The sequence below is a fragment of the Haematobia irritans genome, chromosome 4, assembly GCF_050003625.1.
Source record: "Haematobia irritans isolate KBUSLIRL chromosome 4, ASM5000362v1, whole genome shotgun sequence".
Classification (NCBI taxonomy): Eukaryota; Metazoa; Arthropoda; class Insecta; order Diptera; family Muscidae; genus Haematobia; species Haematobia irritans.
Genome location: NC_134400.1, coordinates 12,769,764 through 12,793,405, shown reverse-complemented (window position 1 = coordinate 12,793,405; position 23,642 = coordinate 12,769,764). Strand labels below are relative to the sequence as shown.

The 23,642-nt window shown below is 25.1% G+C and overlaps 2 protein-coding genes across 6 annotated transcripts in view; one reads left to right on the top strand and one right to left on the bottom strand.

Annotated features, from left to right (window-relative positions):
• The window catches only part of Cep135 (Centrosomal protein 135kDa), a 52,273-nt gene that overhangs the window by 5,732 nt on the left and 22,899 nt on the right, over positions 1-23,642 (top strand). For all 3 annotated transcript variants that reach the window (XM_075305253.1, XM_075305254.1, XM_075305255.1), the window contains exons 6-9: positions 985-1,065; positions 1,125-1,776; positions 1,842-2,052; positions 2,120-2,235. In XM_075305253.1, coding sequence (XP_075161368.1) covers positions 985-1,065; positions 1,125-1,776; positions 1,842-2,052; positions 2,120-2,235 — 1,060 coding nt within the window. The remainder of the gene's footprint in view (positions 1-984; positions 1,066-1,124; positions 1,777-1,841; positions 2,053-2,119; positions 2,236-23,642) is intronic.
• LOC142234172 (uncharacterized) lies at positions 3,150-21,758 on the bottom strand. Of its 3 annotated transcripts, XM_075305258.1 has the most exons (6): positions 21,430-21,758; positions 6,447-6,931; positions 6,204-6,363; positions 5,957-6,134; positions 5,188-5,881; positions 3,150-3,340 (listed from the first exon to the last, which is right to left on the bottom strand). In XM_075305258.1, the coding sequence occupies exons 2-6, from the start codon at positions 6,881-6,883 to the stop codon at positions 3,316-3,318; spliced, it is 1,494 nt and encodes a 497-aa protein (XP_075161373.1). In that variant the 5' UTR covers positions 6,884-6,931; positions 21,430-21,758; the 3' UTR covers positions 3,150-3,315. The 3 variants fall into 3 exon arrangements, with proteins under 3 accessions (XP_075161373.1, XP_075161371.1, XP_075161372.1); XM_075305256.1 differs by lacking the exon at positions 3,150-3,340 and having other exon boundaries at positions 5,055-5,881; XM_075305257.1 differs by lacking the exons at positions 3,150-3,340; positions 21,430-21,758 and adding an exon at positions 20,986-21,293 and having other exon boundaries at positions 5,055-5,881.

Below are 23,642 nucleotides of genomic sequence, written 5' to 3'. Positions count from 1 at the left end.
TTCTCAAAATTTTCTCAAAAATTTCTTCCTATAGAAAATTTTCTCAAAATTTTTTTCCTATAGAAAATTTTCTCAAAATTTTCTTCCTATAGAAAATTTTCTCAAAATTTTCTTCATATAGAAAATTTTCTCAAAAATTCCTTGATATAGAAAATTTTCTCAAAAATTTCTTCCTATAGAAAATTTTCTCAAAATTTTATTTCTATAGAAAATTTTGTCAAAATTTTGTATCTATTGAAAATTTTTCAAAATTTTCTATAGAAAATTTTGTCAACATTATTTTTCTATAGAAAATTTTGTCAAAATTTTATTTCTATACAAAATTTTGTCAAAATTTTATTTCTATACAAAATTTTGTCAAAATTTTACTTCTATAGAAAACTTTGTCAAAATTTTATTTCTATAGAAAATTTTTCTCAACATTTTATTTCTGTAGAAAATTTTGTCAAAATTTTATTTCTATACAAAATTTTGTCAACATTTTATATCTAATGAAAATTTTCTCAAAATGTTATTTCTATTAAAATTTTTCTCAAAATTTTATTTTTATTAAAAATTTTGTCAAAATTTTATTTCTATTAAAAATTTTGTCAAAATTTTATTCCTATAGAAAATGTTCTCAACATTTTATTTCTATTAACATTTTTTGCAAATTATATTTCTATAGAAAAAATTGTCAAAATTTTATTTCTATAGGAAAATTTGTCAAAATTTTATTTTTATAGGAAATTTTGTCAAAATTTTATTTCTATAGGAAATTTTGTCGAAATTTTATATCTGTAGAAAATTTTGTCAAATTTTTATTTTATTTGGAAATTTTTGTCAAAATTTTATTTCTATAGAGAATAATGAATAATTCAATTCTCATTCAAAACTATCTAAGGGGACGTCTGTGGATAGTAATTAAATTAATTTTAAAGCATCGAATTTTTACCTAGTCTACTTGAATATAAATGCTTTATAAATGGCAACATTTTTTTATAGAAACCGAGCTTAAAATCGAAAATGAACACTTGAAAAAGAAGATCTCGAAATTAAAAAGTAAACTGCAATCTACCCAAAAAGGTTGGTATAACGAAATAATCTATTTGAAAAAACTTTAGGTGTAAAACTTTTTTTCTTAGAATTAGTTGAAATCGAATCGCAACATGCTCAAACTTTAGATGAGGAGAAAATACGTTTGAAATCGGAGAGAGACTTTTTTCAAAAGGAATATTTACGTCTCTTGGGTAAAGCTGGTTCGGATAAAGAAATTGAATTTTTACAATCACAAATTAAATCGAAAGATGAAGAGTTGCGTGTATTGAGATCTGAATTATGTGCAAGGCCCAGTCATGCTTTGGTGCCTTGCTTTAAGGAAACACAAACGTATCAATTAAATGGTCCTGTTTCCCAACCATTTTCTGCCCGTTCTGCTTCCTCTACTTCTACAAGCAGTGATTGTGTTCAAGCTGTGATAATACGTGTCGAAAGGGAACGTGATTGTGCCAGAGCTGAAGTCGAAAGAGTTAAATGTGAAAGAGATACACTCAGAGAGAAACTTTTGTGTACAACAAAAATGCATGACGAGCAAATGCATAAGACCCAGGAACGATTTGAAGAGTTAAATGAACGTCTCAAACAATTGGAAAGAGAAAAACGGGAATTACAATCAGCGAGAATGCCCACAGAAACGCAAATCGTTATGCTTAAAGAGGAAATCGAGACTTATAAGCAACAACATTTCCAATTAAGGGAAGAAAATAATAAACTACAAATGACCTACAATCAATTAAAGTATGCAAAATTTTTATTATTTGAACTAATTAATGAATAATCCGTTTGCATGTATCTCTTTCCAGAATATTACACGAACAAACTGAACGTTCCTTGTCCGATTATCAAAATAAACTTTTATTTGCTGAACAACAATTGGAGAATACCAATAGACGTGTAAATACTTTGGATTCAAATCGTGATTCATCACGTGAAGAAACCTTGCAGTTGCGCAGTGAAGTGAAAGTTTTAAAACAAACTTATGTGGCATTGGAAAATGAGAAAGATAAAATTTTGGTAAAGATTGATTAATATCTTCTGTAATGAATCTAAAAATTTAATTTAATTTTTTATTTTTCTTCAGACCCAACTTGATGCTAAAACCGAAAAGGTCTATCAATTGGAGTACGAGCTTAAGGCATCCAAAGAAAAACGGAATAGTTTGGAAAAACAAGTAACAGATCTTGAAGAAAAATTGAGGTAAGTGAATGCAGGTGTTTAAAGTCGGTTATACATCAAAGGTACGTATGATGTTGACAAAAATTTTCTATAGAAATAAAATTTTGCAACAATTTTCTATAGAAATAAAATTTTGACAAAATATTCTATAGAAATAAATTTTTGAGAAAAATTTTCTATAGAAATAAAATTTTGAGAACAATTTTCTATAGAAATAAAATTTTGCAAAAATTTTTTATAGAAATAAAATTTTGCAAAAATTTTTTATAGAAATAAAATTTTGCAAAAATTTTTTATAGAAATAAAATTTTGCAAAAATTTTTTATAGAAATAAAATTTTGCAAACATTTTCTATAGGAATAAAATTTTGCAAAATTTTTTTATAGATATACAATTTTGCAAAAATTTTCTATAGAAATAAAATTTTGGAAAAAATTTCTATAGAAATAAAATTTTGCAACAAATTTTCTATAGAAATAAAATTTTGTAAAAATTTTCTATAGAAATAAAATTTTGCAACAAATTTTCTATAGAAATAAAATTTTGTAAAAATTTTCTAAGAAATAAAATTTTGCAAAAATTTTATATAGAAATAAAATTTTGCAAACATTTTTCAAAAAAACTTCAAAATTAGAGTTTTTAAATAAAGAATTTGATTAATTGAATCATTGAAAAGAAATTGACACATATACATACCTTTCAAGAGCCATTTTGCCGACAAAAAATATGCAAACTTTTTATGCGGATTAATAAATGGCAACAATCATTTCAAATAAATATTTATATCCATATTTCTTTTCGTAATTATGCAATTTTTATATAATTTTACCGAAAACTCAACCTTTAATATATATTTTAATGTTCATTCAATGCCATACACCATGACAGCATCCATCGCCCAACATCACATACTGTTGAAAAATTAATATACAGAATTTGAGGATATACTTTTTTATTACTTTCATTTTACCAATTTTATGAATTTCAATAAAACGTATTAATGGCACAGGCTTATATCTAAACTATATTATACTTAAAATTAACTTATGACTATTCAAAATAGACTTTTGCAGCGAAATCACGTTGGTGCTGAGAATTTTCTTAACCAAATATTTCTAAAAACCATCTAAAAATCAAAATAAAAATATTTAATAATAACATTATAAACGAATCAACAATAAGGCATTAACAAATTAAGGGATTCCTTTAAGATTTGAAAGGAGTGTAGGCTACTGAAAGGAAATTACAGGAAAGGGAAGGAGGATATAGTTGAACACAAACAAATAGGAAACATGCATAATATTATAGTATTATAACATTTAACGAAATGAACCGATACAAAACATTCTGCAAATTTAATATCAATTGCCAATTTTAACCAAATCAAAAAACAAGTAAAAGTAAGTAAAATAGAGAATTAGTATGGACGTAAAGAATATTGACATCTTATTCACCTAACTAGTGTGGTGAATAAAATGTCAATTTTAAAATAAACCAAAAATTAAATTTCAGGGAAATTTAGTAAAGTGTGTTTCCAAAAAAAATTGTCAAAATTTTATATCTATAGCAAATATTGTCAAAATTTTATTTCTTTTAAAAATTTTTTTTTTTAAATTTTATTTCTTTAAAAAATGTTGGCAAAATTTTATTTCGATAGAAAATTTTTGCAAAATTTTATTTCTATAGAAAATTTTTGCAAAATTTTATTTCTATAGAAAATTGTTGCAACATTTTTTTTATTGAATTTTTTTTTGCAAAATTTTATTTCTATAAAATATTTTGTCAAAATTTTGATTTCTATAGAAAATTTTTGCAAAATTTTATTTCTATAGAAAATTGTTGCAAAATTTTATTTCTATAAAAAATTTTGTCAAAATTTTATTTCTAAAGAAAATTTTGGCATAATTTTATTTCTATAGAAAATGTTGTCAAAATTTTTTTTTATAGAAAATTTTGTCATAATTTTATTTCTATAGAAAATTTTTACAAAATTTTATCAAAATTTTATTTCTATAGAAACTTTTGTCAAAATTTTATTTCTATAGGAAAATTTTGCAAAATTTTATTTCTATGAAATATTTTCCCAAAATTTTATTTGTATAGAAAATTTTTGCAAAATTTTATTTCTATAGGAAAATTTTATAACAAAATTTTATTTTTATAGAAAATTTTGTCAAAATTTTATTTCTATAGAACATTTTTGCAAAATTTTATTTCTATAGAAACTTTTGTCAAAATTTTATTTCTATAGAAAATGTTGTCAAAATTTTATTTCTATAGAAAATTTTGTCAAAATTTTATTTCTATAGAAAATTTTGTCAAAATTTTATTTCTATAGAAAATTTTGTCAAAATTTTATTTCTATAGAAAATTTTGTCAAAATTTTATTTCTATAGAAAATTTTGTCAAAATTTTATTTCTATAGAAAATTTTGTCAAAATTTTATTTCTATAGAAAATTTTGTCAAAATTTTATTTCTATAGAAAATTTTGTCAAAATTTTATTTCTATAGAAAATTTTGTCAAAATTTTATTTCTATAGAAAATTTTGTCAAAATTTTATTTCTATAGAAAATTTTGTCAAAATTTTATTTCTATAGAAAACTTTTGCAAAATTTTATTTCTATAGAAAACTTTTGCAAAATTTTATTTCTATAGAAAATCTTGTCAAAATTTTATTTCTATAGAAAATCTTGTCAAAATTTTATTTCTATAGAAAATTTTGTCAAAATTTTATTTTTATAGAAAATTTTGTCAAAATTTTATTTTTACAGAAAATTTTTGCAAAATTTTATTTCTATAGGAAATAACCCCTATCGCTTTTTATCATTTAGGTTATAGTTAAATAATGTAGTAGTTTACATATATTCCAAATTAGTTGAAATTAGAAATGGAAAATCGGAAAATTAGTCAAAGAAAATGTTGTGGAAACTTTGAATTTTGTCTCTGGCTAAGACTGTGCTGTGTCAAATACCTTGCCAAACCCACAGTGGGTGCATTGCAACGATCTATGAGGGTATTTATTGTTGATGAGCTTGAATTATCCCATTTCTCCACGGGTGAATAACCTGGACGGCAAACACATTTCGCCTTTATTTGTATAAGTCTGGCAGTATCGGCAATTGGCGATTTAATAGGTTCCAACCATTGGCCAGGTCCACACGGTCCACGGCTATAGAGTTTATAACAATTGCCTTCGAGTTCAACCATTCCCGGTGTGGACTCACATCTATTTGTCATTGTCTCCGAAGGGGTTGAACATTGTTGATCTAGATTTTTTAGAATGCCAGCACAGCCACACATGCCGTTGTAGGAAATGCCATCAATGGAGGGTTTTGCTGTGAAATCGAAAACCACCACTTGATCAATATCACAGGGACCCTGAGAACCTATGCGATAACATTGATTTTGATCGGGAAAATAGAGACGATTTTTACCGCAGTAATTTTCCACGCAACTAGTTGAGTTGATGAGAAACTCATCAGGACCACAGGGTCCTCTGGTATAGAGGCGATAGCATAGACCATCAGGCCATGCTATATAACCTTCTTTACATTGACAATGGGCTCTAGTTAAAGTGGAACGACTGTAGAATGATGAATTGTCAATAATTGTTAGATTTTCGGGTACTGTATACACATTACCAGGAGCACATGGTCCCAGGGTATCTGAAAAGGAGAGAGAGAATAATAAAGCCTTTAGGAGAACTACATTCCATGATCGCCACTAGATGCTAGATATACTTAATTCATAACACATTTGATTGCCTTCATAGAAATGAGGTAAGAATCGATGACAATCGCAGATGCCACCTGGTAGAAAGAGATGGCCCGGCGTCGAACAAGGTCCTTTGGTAAAATGTTCATGGCAACTATCCTCTGGTTCATAATAATATGGTTTCAGTTCTCCATGATCTTCACACTGGCGAAATGAAACAAAATGAAATCGGATTTTCTTTTTCAACTGATAGCTCCAATAAATTTAACCCACCTTACATTCACCTAATCCCTCATCGTTTAAAACTAATAACTTCCCTTTGGTACAAGGTCCTTTGGTTAATCTGGTATAGCATTTGCCATCATGGGGCCAGAATATCATATTTTCCGGACATGTTCTTGGAGTCTTGCACATGCCCCATCGGTTGGAATGTCTATATGGGACAAAATAAAATAAAATTATAAAAAAAAATCCAATTAATGCTGACTTCTATTTCACATTGTCTACAACACAAACCTCTTATTAACCATTGGCATTTCTGGAACTGGGCTAAAATATTGACCCTTACTACAGGGTCCTCTCTCATATATCCTAAAACATTTATTATTTTGTCCACTGAGTATCGTACCGGGTGGACAACGACATTCGGCCACTGGAGCATTGGCCATTAGTTTCTTTTTACTTGTACCTATTGAGGCGGTGGGACTTAATTCCATTGTCTCTGGACATGGATAGCCTATACTAAATATTTTAAAGCATTTTTTGAGAGGTGGCCAATACAACAATTGCCATCCCCCAGGCATTGTAGCACAAGGATTTTTATCTGGATCACTCCATGGTGGTGGTATTATGGCTGAATCTCCTTGCTGGCAAAATAGAACAATCATAAAAGTCGCCAAACCAAATCCGGCTTGCAACACCGTCCAGTAGAGAAATATTTTTCGTCGTTTCATGTTGTAATGGAAATTTTTCTTGTAAGGTGGTAGGGATGGATGATTTTTCTGAAAAAAACAAACATTACTAAATAACAGAATTATAAAAGTTTAAGTAAAATATGCATATTAAATGATAATAAATAAATGATAAAATATATTAAACGATAAAATAGGGTTCATGAAATATTAACCAAAACCAATGATTATGCACTCTCCAAAAACGGGATTTCTATAGAAATAAAATTTTGATAAAATTTTCTATAGAAATAAAATTTTCTATAAAAATAAAATTTTGACAAAATTTTCTATAGAAATAAAATTTTGACAAAATTATCTATAGAAATAAAATTTTGACAACATTTTCTATACAAATAAATTTTTTAAACATTTTTTTTTATAGAAATAAAATTTTGACAAAATTTTCTATAGAAATAAAATTTTGGCAAAATTTTCTATAAAAATAAAATTTTGCAAATATTTTCTATAGAAATAAAATGTTGACAAAATTTTCTATAGAAATAAAATTTTGCCAATTTTTGTAATAGAAATAAAATTTTGCCAAATTTTGAAATAGAAATAAAATTTTTACAAAATTTTCTATGGAAATAAAATTTTGACAAAATTTTCTATAGAAATAAAATTTTGACAAAATTTTCTATAGAAATAAAATTTTCTATAAGAAACAATTTTGACAAAATTTTCTATAGAAATAAATTTTTTACAATTTTTTTACAAATTTTTTATAGAAATAAAATTTTGACAAAATTTTCTATAAAAATAAAATTTTGACAAAATTTTCTATAAAAATAAAACTTTGCAAATATTTTCTATAGAAATATAATTTTGCAAGAATTTTCTATAGAAATAAAATGTTGCCAATTTTTGTAATGGAAATAAAATTATGCCAAATTTTGTAATAGAAATAAAATTTTGACAAAATTTTCTATAGAAATAAAATTTTGGCAAAATTTTCTATAGAAATAAAATTTTGACCAAATTTTTTATAGAAATAAAATTTTGGCAAAATTTTCTATAGAAATAAAATTTTGGCAAAATTTTCTATAGAAATAAAATTTTGGCAAAATTTTCTATAGAAATAAAATTTTGGCAAAATTTTCTATAGAAATAAAATTTTGGCAAAATTTTCTATAGAAATAAAATTTTGGCAAAATTTTCTATAGAAATAAAATTTTGGCAAAATTTTCTATAGAAATAAAATTTTGGCAAAATTTTTTATGGAAATAAAATTTTGAAAAAATTTTTTATAGAAATAAAGTTTTGAAAAAAATTTTGAAAAAATTTCGTCATCAGCATCCTCTACTTGCAGCAAAACTATGAACCAATTATCAGAATAAATCCAGGCTGTTCATTAAACCCAACAATGAACCACACTTCAACCTTCCGAAAAAAGGTTTTACATGATAGCCGGCTTATGCCGAAATAAATTCGTACAAACATATCTCTTTTCCTTTGCCACCGTCAAATCATCGATTTGAGAACAGTTGGCGGGGTTTATTTTGGGCGTGCTTCCTATTTTTCATTCGTTTTGTTTTGCTATTGTTGTTGTGGTTTTTTTCTATAGAAAATTTTGAAAAAATTTTCTATAAAAATAAATATTTGACAAAGTTTTCCATAGAAATAAAATTTTGCCAAATTTTGTAATAGAAATAAATTTTTTACAAATTTTCTATAGAAATAAAATTTTGCCTAATTCTGTAATAGAAATAAATTTTTTACAAATTTTCTATAGAAATAAAATTTTCACAAATTTTTTTATAGAAATAAAATTTTCACAAATTTTTTATAGAAATGAAATTTTGACAAAATTTTCTATAGAAATATAATTTTGCAAGAATTTTCTATAGAAATGAAATTTTGCCAATTTTTGTAATGGAAATAAAATTTTGCCAAATTTTGTAATAGAAAAAAAATTTTGCAAAAATTCTCTATAGAAATAAAATTTTGCAAATATTTTCTATAGAAATAAAATGTTGACAAAATTTTCTATAGAAATAAAATTTTCTATAAGAAACAATTGTGACAAAATTTTCTATAGAAATAAATTTTTTACAATTTTTTTACAAATTTTTTATAGAAATAAAATTTTGACAAAATTTTCTATAGAAATAAAATTTTTACAAATTTTTTATAGAAATGAAATTTTGACAAAATTTTCTATAGAAATATAATTTTGCAAGAATTTTCTATAGAAATGAAATTTTGCCAATTTTTGGAATGGAAATAAAATTTTGCCAAATTTTGTAATAGAAAAAAAATTTTGCAAAAATTCTCTATAGAAATAAAATTTTGCAAAAATTTTCGATAGAAATAAAATTTTGCAAAAATGTTCTATAGAAATAAAATTTTGCAAAAATGTTCTATAGAAATAATATTTTGCAAAAATTTTCTATAGAAATAAAATTTTGACAAAATTTTCTATAGAAATAAAATTTTTACAAAATTTTCTATAGAAATAAAATTTTGACAAAATTTTCTATAGAAATAAAATTTTGATAACATTTTCTATTGATATAAAATTTTGATAAAATTTTCTATAGATATAAAATTTTGATAAAATTTTCTATAGATAATAAAATGTTTGGTAATTTTTTGTAAAATTTTCTGGAAATTTTGGTAGATTATTTTTGGCTCGAATTGCAACTGTGGTCACTAGTAGTGTGTACATTCAATTTTTTTAGTGTATCAAGGCTTTTGTATTGACTATCTCAAAACGTGTTGGAGTTACGTCTTTTGAATTTTTTTCATTCGGGTGGAGCGCATGTAATTGCTGCAGAGTTTTTTCTTAATTGGCGGATGATACACTTCATGCATCTGACATCGGCTGTTTGACACTTGTGTCCCATTTATAATTGTTAATTGTGTCATTTTTTGGCACCTAATATTTATTTGTGCTCATTCTTATGGAGCACGAGGTTTTATTTGCTTTTGATCCAAAAATAAAAAATAACAGCAAAACACTTGGGCTAACACTCGTTATGAAAAAACTTAACTTCCAATTAAGTTAATTTCTACAACAATTATTCAATAAGCATTGCTTAATAATATTTTTAAGTTTCATCCCGTACTTTTCTTCATAGCTTTAGGCATATTTTGTGTTTATATTGAAACCCCCCTTCTATTTTATAAAACAAAGTACAATGAAAGACGTAAAGCTTTTAGTACTACAAGGGTGGGTCATTTAGTAGGTGAATTCAGTACACTAACAAAATTGATTTGAATGTACGCACAACAAAAAAATTTAACTTGAATGCGAAGATTTTGACTTTATTTAAAAACAAACTATTGAAGACTATACGATAGAAGATTGGATATTGCATAAGGGTTTCATGGCCTAATTTCGATAAATCAAGCGATACATATGTTTTGGTAGATTTTGCAAATATTCCTCCTCAACTATAGAAATAACATTTTGACAAAATTTTCTATAGAAATACAATTTTGACAAATTTTTTTATGGAACAAAATTTTGACAAAATTTTGCTATTGAAATAAAATTTTGACAAAATTTTTTACAGAAATAAAATTTTGCAAAAATTTTCTATAGAAATAAAATGTTGATAAAATTTTTTAAAGAAATAAAATTATGACAAAATTTGCTATAGTAATAAAATTTTGCAAAAATTTTCTATAGAAACAAAATTTTACCAAATTTTTCTATAAAAATAAAACTATTTTCATGTTAGCCTGATATCAATATTGTAATAATTTCTAATAAAAATAAAATTTTACAAAATTTTTCTATAGAAATATAATTTTGACAAAATTTTCTTTAGAAAAAACAAACTATTGAAGACTATACGATATTATTGAAATAAAATTTTGACAAAATTTTGCTATTGAAATAAATTTTTGACAAAATTTTCTACAGTAATAACATTTTGCAAACATTTTCTATAGAATTAAAATTTTGCAAAAATTTTTTATAAAAATAAAATTTTGATAAAATTTTTAAAGAAATAAAATTATGACAAAATTTGCTATAGAAATAAAATTTTGCAAAAATTTTCTATAGAAATAAAATTTCGACCAAATTTTCTAAAGAAATAAAATTTCGACCTAATTTTCTATAAAAATAAAATTTTTACAAAATTCTATATAGAAATAAAATTTTGACAAAATTTTCTATAGAAATAAAATTTTGACAAAATTTTCTATAGAAATAAAATTTCGACAAATTTTTCTATAAAAATAAAATTTTACCAAAATGTTCTTTAGAAAAAACAAACTATTGAAGACTATACGATATAAGATTGGATATTGCATAAGGGTTTCATGGCCTAATTTTGAAAAATCAGGCGATACATGTGTTTTGGTAGATTTTGCAAATTTTGCAAATTTTGCAAAAATTTTGACAAAATTTTCTTTAGAAAAAACAAACTATTGAAGACTATACGATATAAGATTGGATATTGTATAATGGTTTCATGGCCTAATTTTGGTAGATTTTGCAAATATTCCTCGTCAACTATAGAAATAACATTTTGACAAAATTATCTATAGAAATAAAATTGTGACAAAATTTTCTATAGAAATAAAATTTTGACAAAATTTTCTATAGAAATAAAATGTTGAAAAAATTTTCTATAGAAATGAAATTTTGACAAAATTTTCTATAGAAATGAAATGTTGACAAAATTTTCTATAGAAATGAAATGTTGACAAAATTTTCTATAGAAATAATATGTTGACAAAATTTTCTATAGAAATAAAATTTTGACAAAATTTTCTATAGAAATAAAATTTTGCAAAAATTTTCTATAGAAATGCAATTTTGAACATACATTAATTGACTTAATTAAATTTTTAATTGGATCTAATAACGATTAATTGATATTTTTTCTCTGTCTGTAACAATTAGTTTGGCATTATTGACCCACAAAATCACAATACCGGAAACAAAGCCTACGAAACTCTAGTAAACAAAATCCTATCTGGATTATGAATTTTAAGCAAAAAAATGGTGTTAATTTTTCAAGAAAATTGTGGTTTCCCTTTTCTTCGCGGTCTCTCTCTCCCTCCCGTTCTCTCTTTCATCTATGTCCTAACTAGTATTTTGTTTCAAGCCTGCAATACTTTTTCTTCTATGCATTTACAACATTTTTACAAAATTTCTTTTGGTATGATAACAATTTTCATCACCACCTTGCCACCGGCTCAACCGCCCGATAATTTTTTTTTTTGGTATTGATGGTTTTTTACTTGGTGCTATTCCATATGGCGCAACGTTAAATGTTGCATAGAAATTTAAAGCTGGTTTTAATTGACGTCATATGCTTCAAGCACAATTGTGGTATTATTTAGTGCCTTGTGGGTTATAACGAAATGAAAATTTGCCACTGCAGTCTCGTTATTGTATGTGCTATTTATTGAACTAAGCGCCACATAAATATGTAAACGTCACTGTGTAGTAAAATTATTATATAAGTTGTTTTGAAAATAAAGATATCTTCCGGTCTAGCGTTACAACGAGAATTTCCAAACAAAAATATGTACAGAGAATGTGACATTCTTAATTAAATCTGGTAGTAAAAAAAGTGGCATAGATTCTCATTAAAAAAAGAATTTCAGGTATATCGAACACGGTTGCCGCTCTAGCCAAAAATAATCTATCAATATTTTAAGAAAATTTTACCAAAAATCTACCAAATTTACAAATGAAGTTTTTGATCAAATTTTGTCAATATTTTATTTCTATAGAAAATTTTGTCAAAATTATTATTTCTATAGCAAATTATGTCAAAATTTTATTTCTATAGAAAATTTTGTAAAAATTTTATTTCTATAGAAAATTTTGTAAAAATGTTATTTCTATAGAAAATTTTGTCAATTTTTGTTTTTCTATAGATTTTTTTAAATTTTATTTTTATAAAAAATTTTGTCAAAATTGTATTTCTATAGAAAATTTTGTTATCAAAATTTAATTTCGATAGATTTTGCAAAAATTTTATTTCTATAGAAAATGTTGTGAAAATTTTATTTCTATTGAAAATTTTGTAAATTTTTTTTCTATAGAAAATTTTGTCAAAATTTTATTTCTATGGAAAATTTGTCAAAATTTTATTTCTATAGACATTTTATCAAAATTTTATTTCTATAGAATTTTTTTTTTAATTTTATTTGTAAAGAAAATTTTGTCAACATTTTATTTCTATAGAAAAGTTTGTCAAAATTTTATTTCTATAGAAATTTTATCAACATTTTTTTTATATAAAAAATTTTGTCAAAATTTTATTTCTATAGAAAATTTGTCAACATTTTATTTCTATAGATTTTTTTTAATTCTATTTTTTAAGAAAATTTTGTCAACATTTTATTTCTGTCAAAATGTTATTTCTATAGAAAATTTTGTTATCAAAATTTAATTTCGATAGATTTTGCAAAAATTTTATTTCTATAGAAAATGTTGTCAAAAATTTTATTCCTATTGAAAATTTTGTCAATTTTTTTTCCATAGAAATAAAATTTTGTCAAAATTTTATTTATATAGACAATTTTGTCAAAATTTTATTTATATAGAAAATTTTGTCAAAATTTTATTTATATAGAAAATTTTGTCAAAATTTTATTTATATAGAAAATTTTGTCAAAATTTTATTTCTATAGAAAATTTTGTCAAAATTTTTTTTCTATAGAAAATTTTGTCAAAATTTTATTTCTATAGAAAACTTTGTCAACATTTATTTCTATAGAAAATTTTTGCAAAACTTTATTTCTATAGAAATTGTTTGCAAAATTTTATTTCCATAGAAAATGTTTGCAAAATTTTATTTCTATAGAAATTTTTGCAAAAATTTATTTATATAGAAAATTTTTGCAAAATTTTATTTCTATAGAAAATGTTTGCAAAATTTTATTTCTAGAGAAAATTTTCTCAAAATTTTATTTCTATAGAAAATTTTTGCAAAATTTTATTTCTATAGAAAATTTGTGCAAAATTTTATTTCTATAGAAAATTTTCTCAATATTTTATTTTTATAGAAAGTCATAGTGGTCTTTTATCAAAAGTCTCTGACTATCTTTACCTAAAAGTGCCTTTCCCAAAAAAATCCTTTATTTAAATCTCTCCAAATTGTTATTACAAAATACATTTTATGACGTGTAATGTACCACAACATTTTGATGGTAGCTGCCAAAAGAGAAGTAAACAGAAATCCAAAAATCCAAATGACAAACTTGTTACAATAATCGCGGTTTTTTCCTTACGCTTTCGTATATTCATACCTCTACGTACATACCTATATTATGATATGATTATTTCAATGTGTCATTAATTTTGCATGCATAAAGTAGTTTTTCCTTGATATATGGAACAATTTGATTTTAATTTTAAGGGCCATGGAACCCGCATCCCAGCCAAACGAGCTGCACGAATGAGACCAGCATTTTGTTGTCTCATTTTGGATTCATTGACCCTGACCTGAATACTTATTGGGTTTTTGAGAAATTAAAGATTATCAAAAAAATCTTCTTAAAAGTTTATGGAAATAAATTAATTAGTTCGCACTATAGGTGTTAAAAGTCATTGAACGAAATTCTGAAGAAGAAATAACGTTATGAGCTAGTAGGGGTGGGGGGATAGAAATGTGTTTAAAACGGAAGACTCAAGACACAAACTTATTAAACTGGTGGTGTTGGCCGGCATCAGTGTTGCCAGTATTGGAGATTTTCCCCCAAATTGGGGAATCGTGGGCGGGGACGACATTTTTAAGTGTTAAAAGTCATTGAACGAAATTCTGAAAAAGAAATAACGTTATGGGCTAGTGGGGGTGGGGGATAGAAATGTGTTTAAAACGAAAGACTTAAGACACAAACTTATTAAACTGGTGGTGTTGGCCGGCACCAGTGTTGCCAGTATTGGAGATCTTTCCCCAAATTGGGGAATTGTAGATGGGGACGACATTTTTGTTTTGGGGCTTGGGGAATTTCCTTAAATTTAAGGATTTTTGTGGGTTTTTTACGAAATGTCTTTAGAATAAAAAATCATGTTTACAAAAATGGTTTACATTGTTTAAAAATTAGCACAAATATTCTGCAAAATTTTAAAAAGAAAATTTTGCTCCTCTTTATTCCAATATAAAATAAGATGCAAACGGGTACAGGATTTTATTTTGGGGGGCCCTAGCACAAATTTATAAATTTACTCGGCTTTGTGAAATCATTTCATCATTCATTTCAACATAAATGTTGCCCCTTCATCAGTGTCCATCAATGATTTGGACAATATATCCCTTAAATATAGAAAGGATAAAGATGGTTCACTTTCATATTGATCGACGACCAAAATGTTATTATTTGAGTATTTTCTCTCATAAATACAAAACTCCTACTTTTATTTCTCGAGCATTTGGAAGATAATCACCGGTCTTCTGATTTTTTGTTTCAAAATCTATTGTACTTATGTCAAGATATTTTATATATTTTTTCCGATTTTAAATTCTTACTGATTTTCTACAGCAAAGCATATTTCTTTTTTTTTTCATAAAAACTAGAAAAAAATTATTGGGAATTTTTATGAGAAATTTTTATGTTTATTTCCCTCAAATTTTTTTGGTCTCCTGGTTTTGTCTTTCAAAATCTAGATTTCATTGCAGCTTGCAAGCTGGTATGACAAAATATTTTATATATTTTTGTGAATTTTAAATTAATAATGATTTTCTAGAGCAAAGCCTATTTCTTTATATTTTTCATAAAAACTAAAAAACAATTTATTGGGAATTTTTTAATTTAAATTGGGGAAATTTTATGGGGGCGGCGAAAGTATATTTTTATTTCTCGACCATTTGGAAGACGATCACCGGTCTCCTGGTTTTTTGCTTCAAAATCTAGGTAGCATTGTAGCTATACAAAATATTTTATATATTTTTTGGGATTTTTCATTTTTTTTTTATTTTCTAGCAAAGCATATTTCTTGGCAAGTATACCAATTCTTATTTCTCGAGCATTTGCAAGACGATCACCGGTCTCCTGGTTTTGTGTTTCCAAATCTAGGTCTCATTGCAGCTTGCAAGCTGACATGACAAATATTTTATATGTTTCTTTGTGAATTTTAAATTATTACTGATATTCTACAGCAAAGCATATTTCTTTATTATTTTTTCATAAAAACTACAAAACAATTTATTGGGCATTTTTTTTTTTTGAGAAATTTTTATTTAAATAGGAGAATTTTTGGGGGCGAAAGTATCCCAATATGGGAACAGTAACCAGAAAAATACTGGCAACACTGGCCGGCATACGTCTTGATGGTAAAGTTTGCTTTTATCTTATAAAAATAAATAACGTAAAGCATTTACAATGGGATAGGGATATACAACCTTGTCATTCTTGCTTGAAATATTGCTCTGCCATAATTGAGCAAGAACAACTCTAAATTCGCTTGGGTCCAATTTTAATTAAAAATTTATTTAATTTTTTAATTTACACCGATCATAATACCGTATTTGAAGATCAATATTTTTTTCCTGTGGGCGAGATTGTGATCTTACGAAATATTACGAGAAATAAAATTTTTACAAAATTTTGTATAGATATAAAATTTTCTATAGAAATAAAACTTTGAGAAAATTTTCTATAGAAATAAACTTTTGACAAAATTTTCTATAGAAATGAAATTTTCTATAGAAATGAAATTTTGACAAAAATTTTATAAAATATTTTGGAAAATGAGATTTTTTTGTTTGGTAGTTTTTTGGTAAAATTTTATCTATATTTTGGTAGATTATTTTTGGCTCGATTGGCAACAGTGATGACCACCCGAAATAATTTTTCATCTGATGGTTGTTATATCGAAATTAATAAATTTTGATTACTTTCATTAACTTTTGTTATTCGAAACAAAAATGTATTCACACAAAAAGTACGAGTCCCTACTTTGGAAATCGCCACTTTACCAAAATATATCTTTTCTGCAGGTTAAGCATTTTTTGTCGGACCACCTTTGTATATCGGAGGTGCAGAACAAAGCCTCGAGTCCATTATGCTAATTTTGTTTCATAATCCATTTAAAATGAAGCCATAACGATATTAAATATAAATATATATTTTTGTTATTATTACTATAATAAGTGTAAGAACAGGTTCTCATTCACCATATATGTAAAAATGGTATTGCCAAGATTGGGGTGTAGTTGTACGAATCACCACCATCCACTTAATACTATAGAATCACTTGTTATTTATAATTAATAAGTCTTTTTTGTTTTGCTCTTTTATCGATGTTTTTAATCGGTAGCTTATATTTTCATTTGTTTTCTTAGTTTATGATATTTGTCTTGGCATTTAACGTGTGTTAATAGATGTTGATGATGTGTAAAAAACGATGCTGTTTCTTATAATCTATCATCATGGTCTATAGAAGATTTTTTTTAATATTGTTAGCCATGATGTTCTTATTGTTTACTCTTTTCCACTGGCATCATGATGTTATTGGCCTTGAGTTTTTATAACTAATATAGAGTTCCATAAGAAGAAAAAAACAACATGAAAATTCCCAATTTCGACATAAGCAATCATGAGTTTGCTTCTTTTAATGTACGATTTAAGAAACCAAAACAATTTTATTTGTTTTCATGGCTTGTAGAAAAAAGCCAATTGAAATTTTGCCGGCCTACCATCACGAGCCAAAAATAATCTACAAAAATTTGGAGAAAATTTTACCAAAAAACTACAAACAAAAAAAAATTTTTTCTATAGAAATAAAATTTGCAGAATTTTATTTCTATAGAAAAAAATTTCAAAATTTTATTTCTATAGAACATTTTTGCATAATCTTATTTCTATAGAAAGTTTTTGGAAAATTTTATTTCTATTTTGTAAAATTTTTATTTCTATAGAAATTTTTGTCAAAATTTTATTCCTATAGAAAATTGTATTTCTATGAACATTTTTGCAAAATTTTATTTCTATAGAAAATTTTTTGCAACATTTTATTTCTATAGACAAATCCTTATTTCTATAGAATTTTTTTTTACAATTTTATTTCTATAGAATATTTTGGACAGAATTATATTTCTATAGAAAATTTTGTCATAATTTTATATCTATAAAAATTTTGTCAACATTTTATTTCCATAGTGGGTTTTTTCTATAGAATATTTTGTTAAAATTTTATTTCTATAGAAAATTTTGGTAAAAATTTTATTTCAACAGAAAATTTTGTCAAAATTGTATTTCTATAGAAAATTTTATTTCTATGGAAAATTTTGTAAAATTTTTTGCAAAATTCTATTTCTAGAGAAAATTTTTGCAACATTTTTGAAAATTTTGTCAATTTTTTTCTATAGAAAATTTTTCAAAATTTTTGTTTCTATAGAAAAATTTCCCAAAATTTTATTTCTATAGAAAATCTCATCTACATTTTATTTCTATTGAGTTTTTACAACGACTATAGAGTTCCATAAGAAGAAAAAAACATGAAAATTCCCAATTTCGACATAAGCAATCATGAGTTTGCTTCTTTTAATGTACGATTTAAGAATCCAAAACAATTTTACTTGTTTCCATGGCTTGTAGATAAAAAGTCAATTGAAATTTTGCCGGCCTACCATCACGAGCCAAAAATAATCTACCAAAATTTGGAGAAAATTTTACCAAAAAACTACAAACAAAAAAATTGTTTTGCAGAATTTTATTTCTATAGATTTTTTTTCGAAATTTTATATCTATAAAAATTTTTATTTTTACAGAAAATTTTTGCAAAATGTTATTCGTTTTGTTTTGTTATTGTTGGTTTATTCTTCAATCATTTTGTTGTTTTTGATTTCCGCTTAAAACCATGCATTGACTAAACTACAAGTGTAGCTTAACCAACAGAGGAAAATAATGTTTGTCACATTTATTTGGGCAAAGCCCTATAGACTGCAAGATGGTTGGATGTACAGCTGTTTCGGAATTACCACATCCCTCATCAGCATCCTCTACTTGGGAGCCACCGTGGTGCAATGGTTAGCATGCCCGCCTTGCATACACAAGATCGTGCGTTCGTTTCCTGCTTCGACCGAACACCAAAAAGTTTTTCAGCGGTGGATTATCCCACTTCAGTAATGCTGGTGACATTTCTGAGGGTTTCAAAGCTTCTCTAAGTGGTTTCCCTGCAATGTGGAACGCCGTTCGGACTCGGCTATAAAAAGGAGGTCCCTTGTCATTGAGCTTAACATGGAATCGGGCAGCACTCAGTGATAAGAGAGAAGTTCACCAATGTGGTATCACAATGGACTGAATAGTCTAAGTGAGCCTGATACATCGGGCTGCCACCTAACCTAACCTAACCTAGTCAATGCATGGTTTTAAGCTGAAATCAAAAACAACAATAATGATGAAGAGAAAACCAACAATAACAAACACAACGAATGAAAATATTATTTCTATAGAAAAATTTGTCAACATTTTATTTCTATAGAGAATTTTGTCAAAATTTAATTTCTATAGAAAATATTTGCAAAATTTTATTTTTATAGAAAATTTTGTCAAAATTTTAAATTTTATTTCTATAGAAAATTTTTTTTAAAATTTTATTTCAATAGAAAATTTTGTCAAAATTTTATCAGAATTTTATTTCTATAGAAAATTTTGTCAAAATTTTATTTCTATAGAAAATTTTATTTCTGTAGAAAATTTTGTCAATATTTTATTTCTATAAAAAATTTTGTCAAAATTTTATTTCTATAGAAAATTTTTACCAAAATGTTAATTCTATAAAAAAAAATAAAAAAATATAAAAATAGAAAATTTTTGCAAAATTTTATTTCTATAGAAAATTTTTGCAAAATTTTATTTCTATGGAAAATTTTGTAAAAATTTTATATCTATAGAAGATTTTGTTAAAATTTTATTTCTATAGAAAATGTTGTCAAAAATTTATTTCTATAGAAAATTTTGTCAAAACTTTATTTCTATAGAAAATATTGTCAAAATTTTATTTCTATAGAAAATTTTGTCAAAACTTTATTTCTTAGAAAATTTTGGTAAAAATTGTATTTCTATAGAAAATTTTTGCAAAATTTTATTTCTATAGAAAATTTTTGCAAACTTTTATTTCTATGGAAAATTTTGTAAAAATTTTATTTCTATAGAAATTTTGTTAAAATTTTATTTCTATAGAAAATGTTGTCAAAATTTTATTCCTATAGAAAATTTTGTCAAAACTTTATTTCTATAGAAAATGTTGTCAAAATTTTATTTCTATAGAAAATTTTGTCAAAACTTTATTTCTTAGAAAATTTTGGTAAAAATTGTATTTCTATAGAAAATTTTTGCAAAATTTGTAGTTTAGTCAATGTATGGTTTTAAGCTGCAATAAAAAACAACAACAAAATTTTATTTCTATAGAAAATGTTTGCAAAATTTTATTTCTATGGAAAAATTTGTAAATATTTTATTTCTATAGAAAATTTTTGCAAAATTTTATTTCTATAGAAAATTATGTCAATATTTTATTTCTATAGAAAATTTTTGCAAAATTTTATTTCTATAGAAAATTATGTCAATATTGTATTTCTAAAGAAAATTTTGTCAACATTTTATTTCTATATAAAATTTAGTCAAAATGTTATTTCTATAGAAAATTTTTGTCAAAATTTTATTTCTATAGAAAATTTTGTCAACATTTTATTTCGATAGAAAATTTTGTCAAAATTTTATTTCTATAGAAAATTTTGTCAAAATTTTATTTCTATAGAAAATTTTGTCAAAATTTTATCTCTATAGAAAATTTTGTCAAAATTTTATCTCTATAGAAAATTTTGTCAAAATTTTATTTCTATAGAAAATTTTGTCAAAATTTTATTTCTATAGAAAATTTTGTCAAAATTTTAATTCTATAGAAAATTTTGTCAAAATTTTATTTCTATAGAAAATTTTGTCAAAATTTTATTTCTATAGAACATTTTGTCAAAATTTTAATTCTATAGAAAATTTTGTCAAAAAATTTATTTCTATAAAAAATTTTGTCAAAATTTTATTTCTATAGAAAATTTTGCTAAAAATTTTATTTCTATAGAAAATTTTGCTAAAAATTTTATTTCTATAGAAAATTTTGTCAAAATTTTATTTTGGTGAAAATTTAGTCAAGACTTTATATCTATAGAAAATTTGTAAACTACCTCTTAGTTGGTTATGAATAATTTGTAAGGTTAGGTTAACCTAACCATAGCTTCCCATTTAAGTTGTTTATATTTTGATGGCTACAAATCCTTGTCATGATTATAATTCCCATCATCTGAGTATCTGGAATTGGTAGCTGTCGGCGATTGTTTTATGACATTACACTAACATATCATAGTATTACACACATCAACAAATCATTATATTTTTTTATAGTTGCATAAATTATAAACACTTTTTTGTTTTTGATTTTATGACAAATTGCCGATTAAATATTCATTCACCCATCAACAAGCACCTTTGATTATGTTTTACTTTTCATTCGTATATCATTTATGATTTTTTTTGTAATATATATTTTTTTAATCTATAAAAATATATATATTTTTTTAATTTTAATTATGAAACTACATTTTCATTTAAATATTTGTATTGTATCGTACCGTTTTCTTTTAGTTTTTTCAAAATTATTTTATTCAACGGTAATGCCAGAGACCGTCAATTAGTAGACGCCGTGAGGCCTGTGCCTTGATATCGATGGCCGATTAAAACGTGTCAGACATTATGTTATGTCTTTGTTTATTTAAAATATTTAAACATTTGTTTTTATTTATTCTTATACCATATACACGACCACGACTTCACACCGAAACCACACAAGGAGTTTGCTTTTGTTATTGCTACACGTTCTTTCTTTCGTTCGCTCGTTCTTCAACTCTGAATTGGGTCTATGTTGCTTTGTTACCTGTGGTTGGCTGACTGACTCTGTGCCAGTAAGTCAAAACCATGGTAATGTTGTTCCAAAAAAGTCTCTCTCAACACATAGTTTATTCAGCAATTCAGGTTTGCTGAATTCCATGTGGTGTTTTTAGTTCGGTTGCCGTCTTACTTTTTTGTTTGGGTTGAGTGTCTAGTCTTGTAGTTGGATAACTCAATTCCTTTGTTGGACGTTTTTGTTTGATGTGGCCTTTAAGTTTGAGTGAAGTTCATATCGTCACACAGAGTGGGATTTCTATAGGCTTGAGTGGAGTTGATGAAAATGATATTTAGACGGGATTAAAACCAAAAACTGATGATGAAAGAATGAGGGTGGTCTCGAAATATGCTCATAAAACTAGCCAATATTTCCGGAAGTCATGGATTGTCGAAAAAAAACACTCCAAAAATATATTTTGAAGGCAATGGAACCCCTCAAAAATGCTCAAAAACTTTTCTTTAAGTAGCCTCATCCACTGATTATGCTTAGTAAAAACTGGGATTGAACTCATCAGTTAAGTTAGGTTATAGTGTCCCGATTTACTTTCAGGCTCACTTAGACTATTCAGCCCATTGTGATACCACATTAACTAAAAAATACCTATTACATATAGGTACTTCTGGGTTTTACCGCTGAACCCACCCGACTATTTCCTTCTGTTGAACCTACCAGATTGTACCAAAAACATAAGCAGACTGCTTAAGTTAACATTTTACAGGTGCGCCAGGAATCTAAAGCTGTACGGGCCTAAAATTCGCTTACGCCTTTTACACAAAATTCAGGACTCTCACACAAGTGGTGTTGATTCCTTTTCCTCCGCATCATGACAGCTCATGCAGTAGTCATTATATTTAACGCCAATAGTTTTTGCAAACTCACCATTTTGACATAATTTTCTATAGAAATGAAATTGTGACAAATTTTCTATAGAAGTAAAAAATTTAACAAAATTTTCTATAGAAATAAAATTTAACAAAATTTTCTTCATAAATAAAATTTTGACAAAATTTTCTTTAGAAATAAAATTTTGACAAAATTTTCTTTAGAAATAAAAATTTAACAAAATTTCCTTCATAAATAAAATTTTGACAAAATTTTCTTTAGAAATAAAGTTTTGACAAAATATTCTTTAGAAATAACATTTTGACGAAATTTTCTATAGAAATAAAATTTTGCATAATAAATTTTTTTGTTTGGTAGTTTTTGGTGAAATGTTTTCAAAATTTTGTCAGATTATTTTTGAACCCACCCGATTATTTCCTTCTGTTGAACCTACCAGATTGTTTCAAAAACATAATCAGACTGCTTAAGTTAACATTATCCAGGTACGCCAGGAATTTAAAGCTGTACGGGTCGAAAATTCTCTTACGCCTTTTACACAAAATTCAGGACTCTCACACAAGTGGTGTTGATTCTTTTTCCTCCGCATCATGACAGCTCACGCAGTAATCATTATATTTAACGCCAATAGTTTTTGCAAACTCGCCTATTAGGCAGCAACCATGATTGCCATAGTTGGTAGAATTCTACCAAAAATGATAGATTTTTACTGCTTGGTAGAATTTATGATGTTTTGGTAGATTTTGCAAAATATTTCTCTCCAACTACGAGGTACTTCATACAATTTCTATAGAAATACAATTTTGACAAAATTTTCTATAGAAATGAAATTGTGACAAATTTTAGAAGTAAAAAATTTAACAAAATTTTCTTCATAAATAAAATTTTGACAAAATTTTCTTTAGAAATAAAATTTTGACAAAACTTTCTAGAAATAACATTTTGACGACATTTTCTATAGAAATAAAAATTTGACAAAATTTTCTTTAGAAATAAAATTTTGACAACATTTTCTATAAAAATAAAGAAAAATAAAATTTTGATCAATTTTTTATAGAA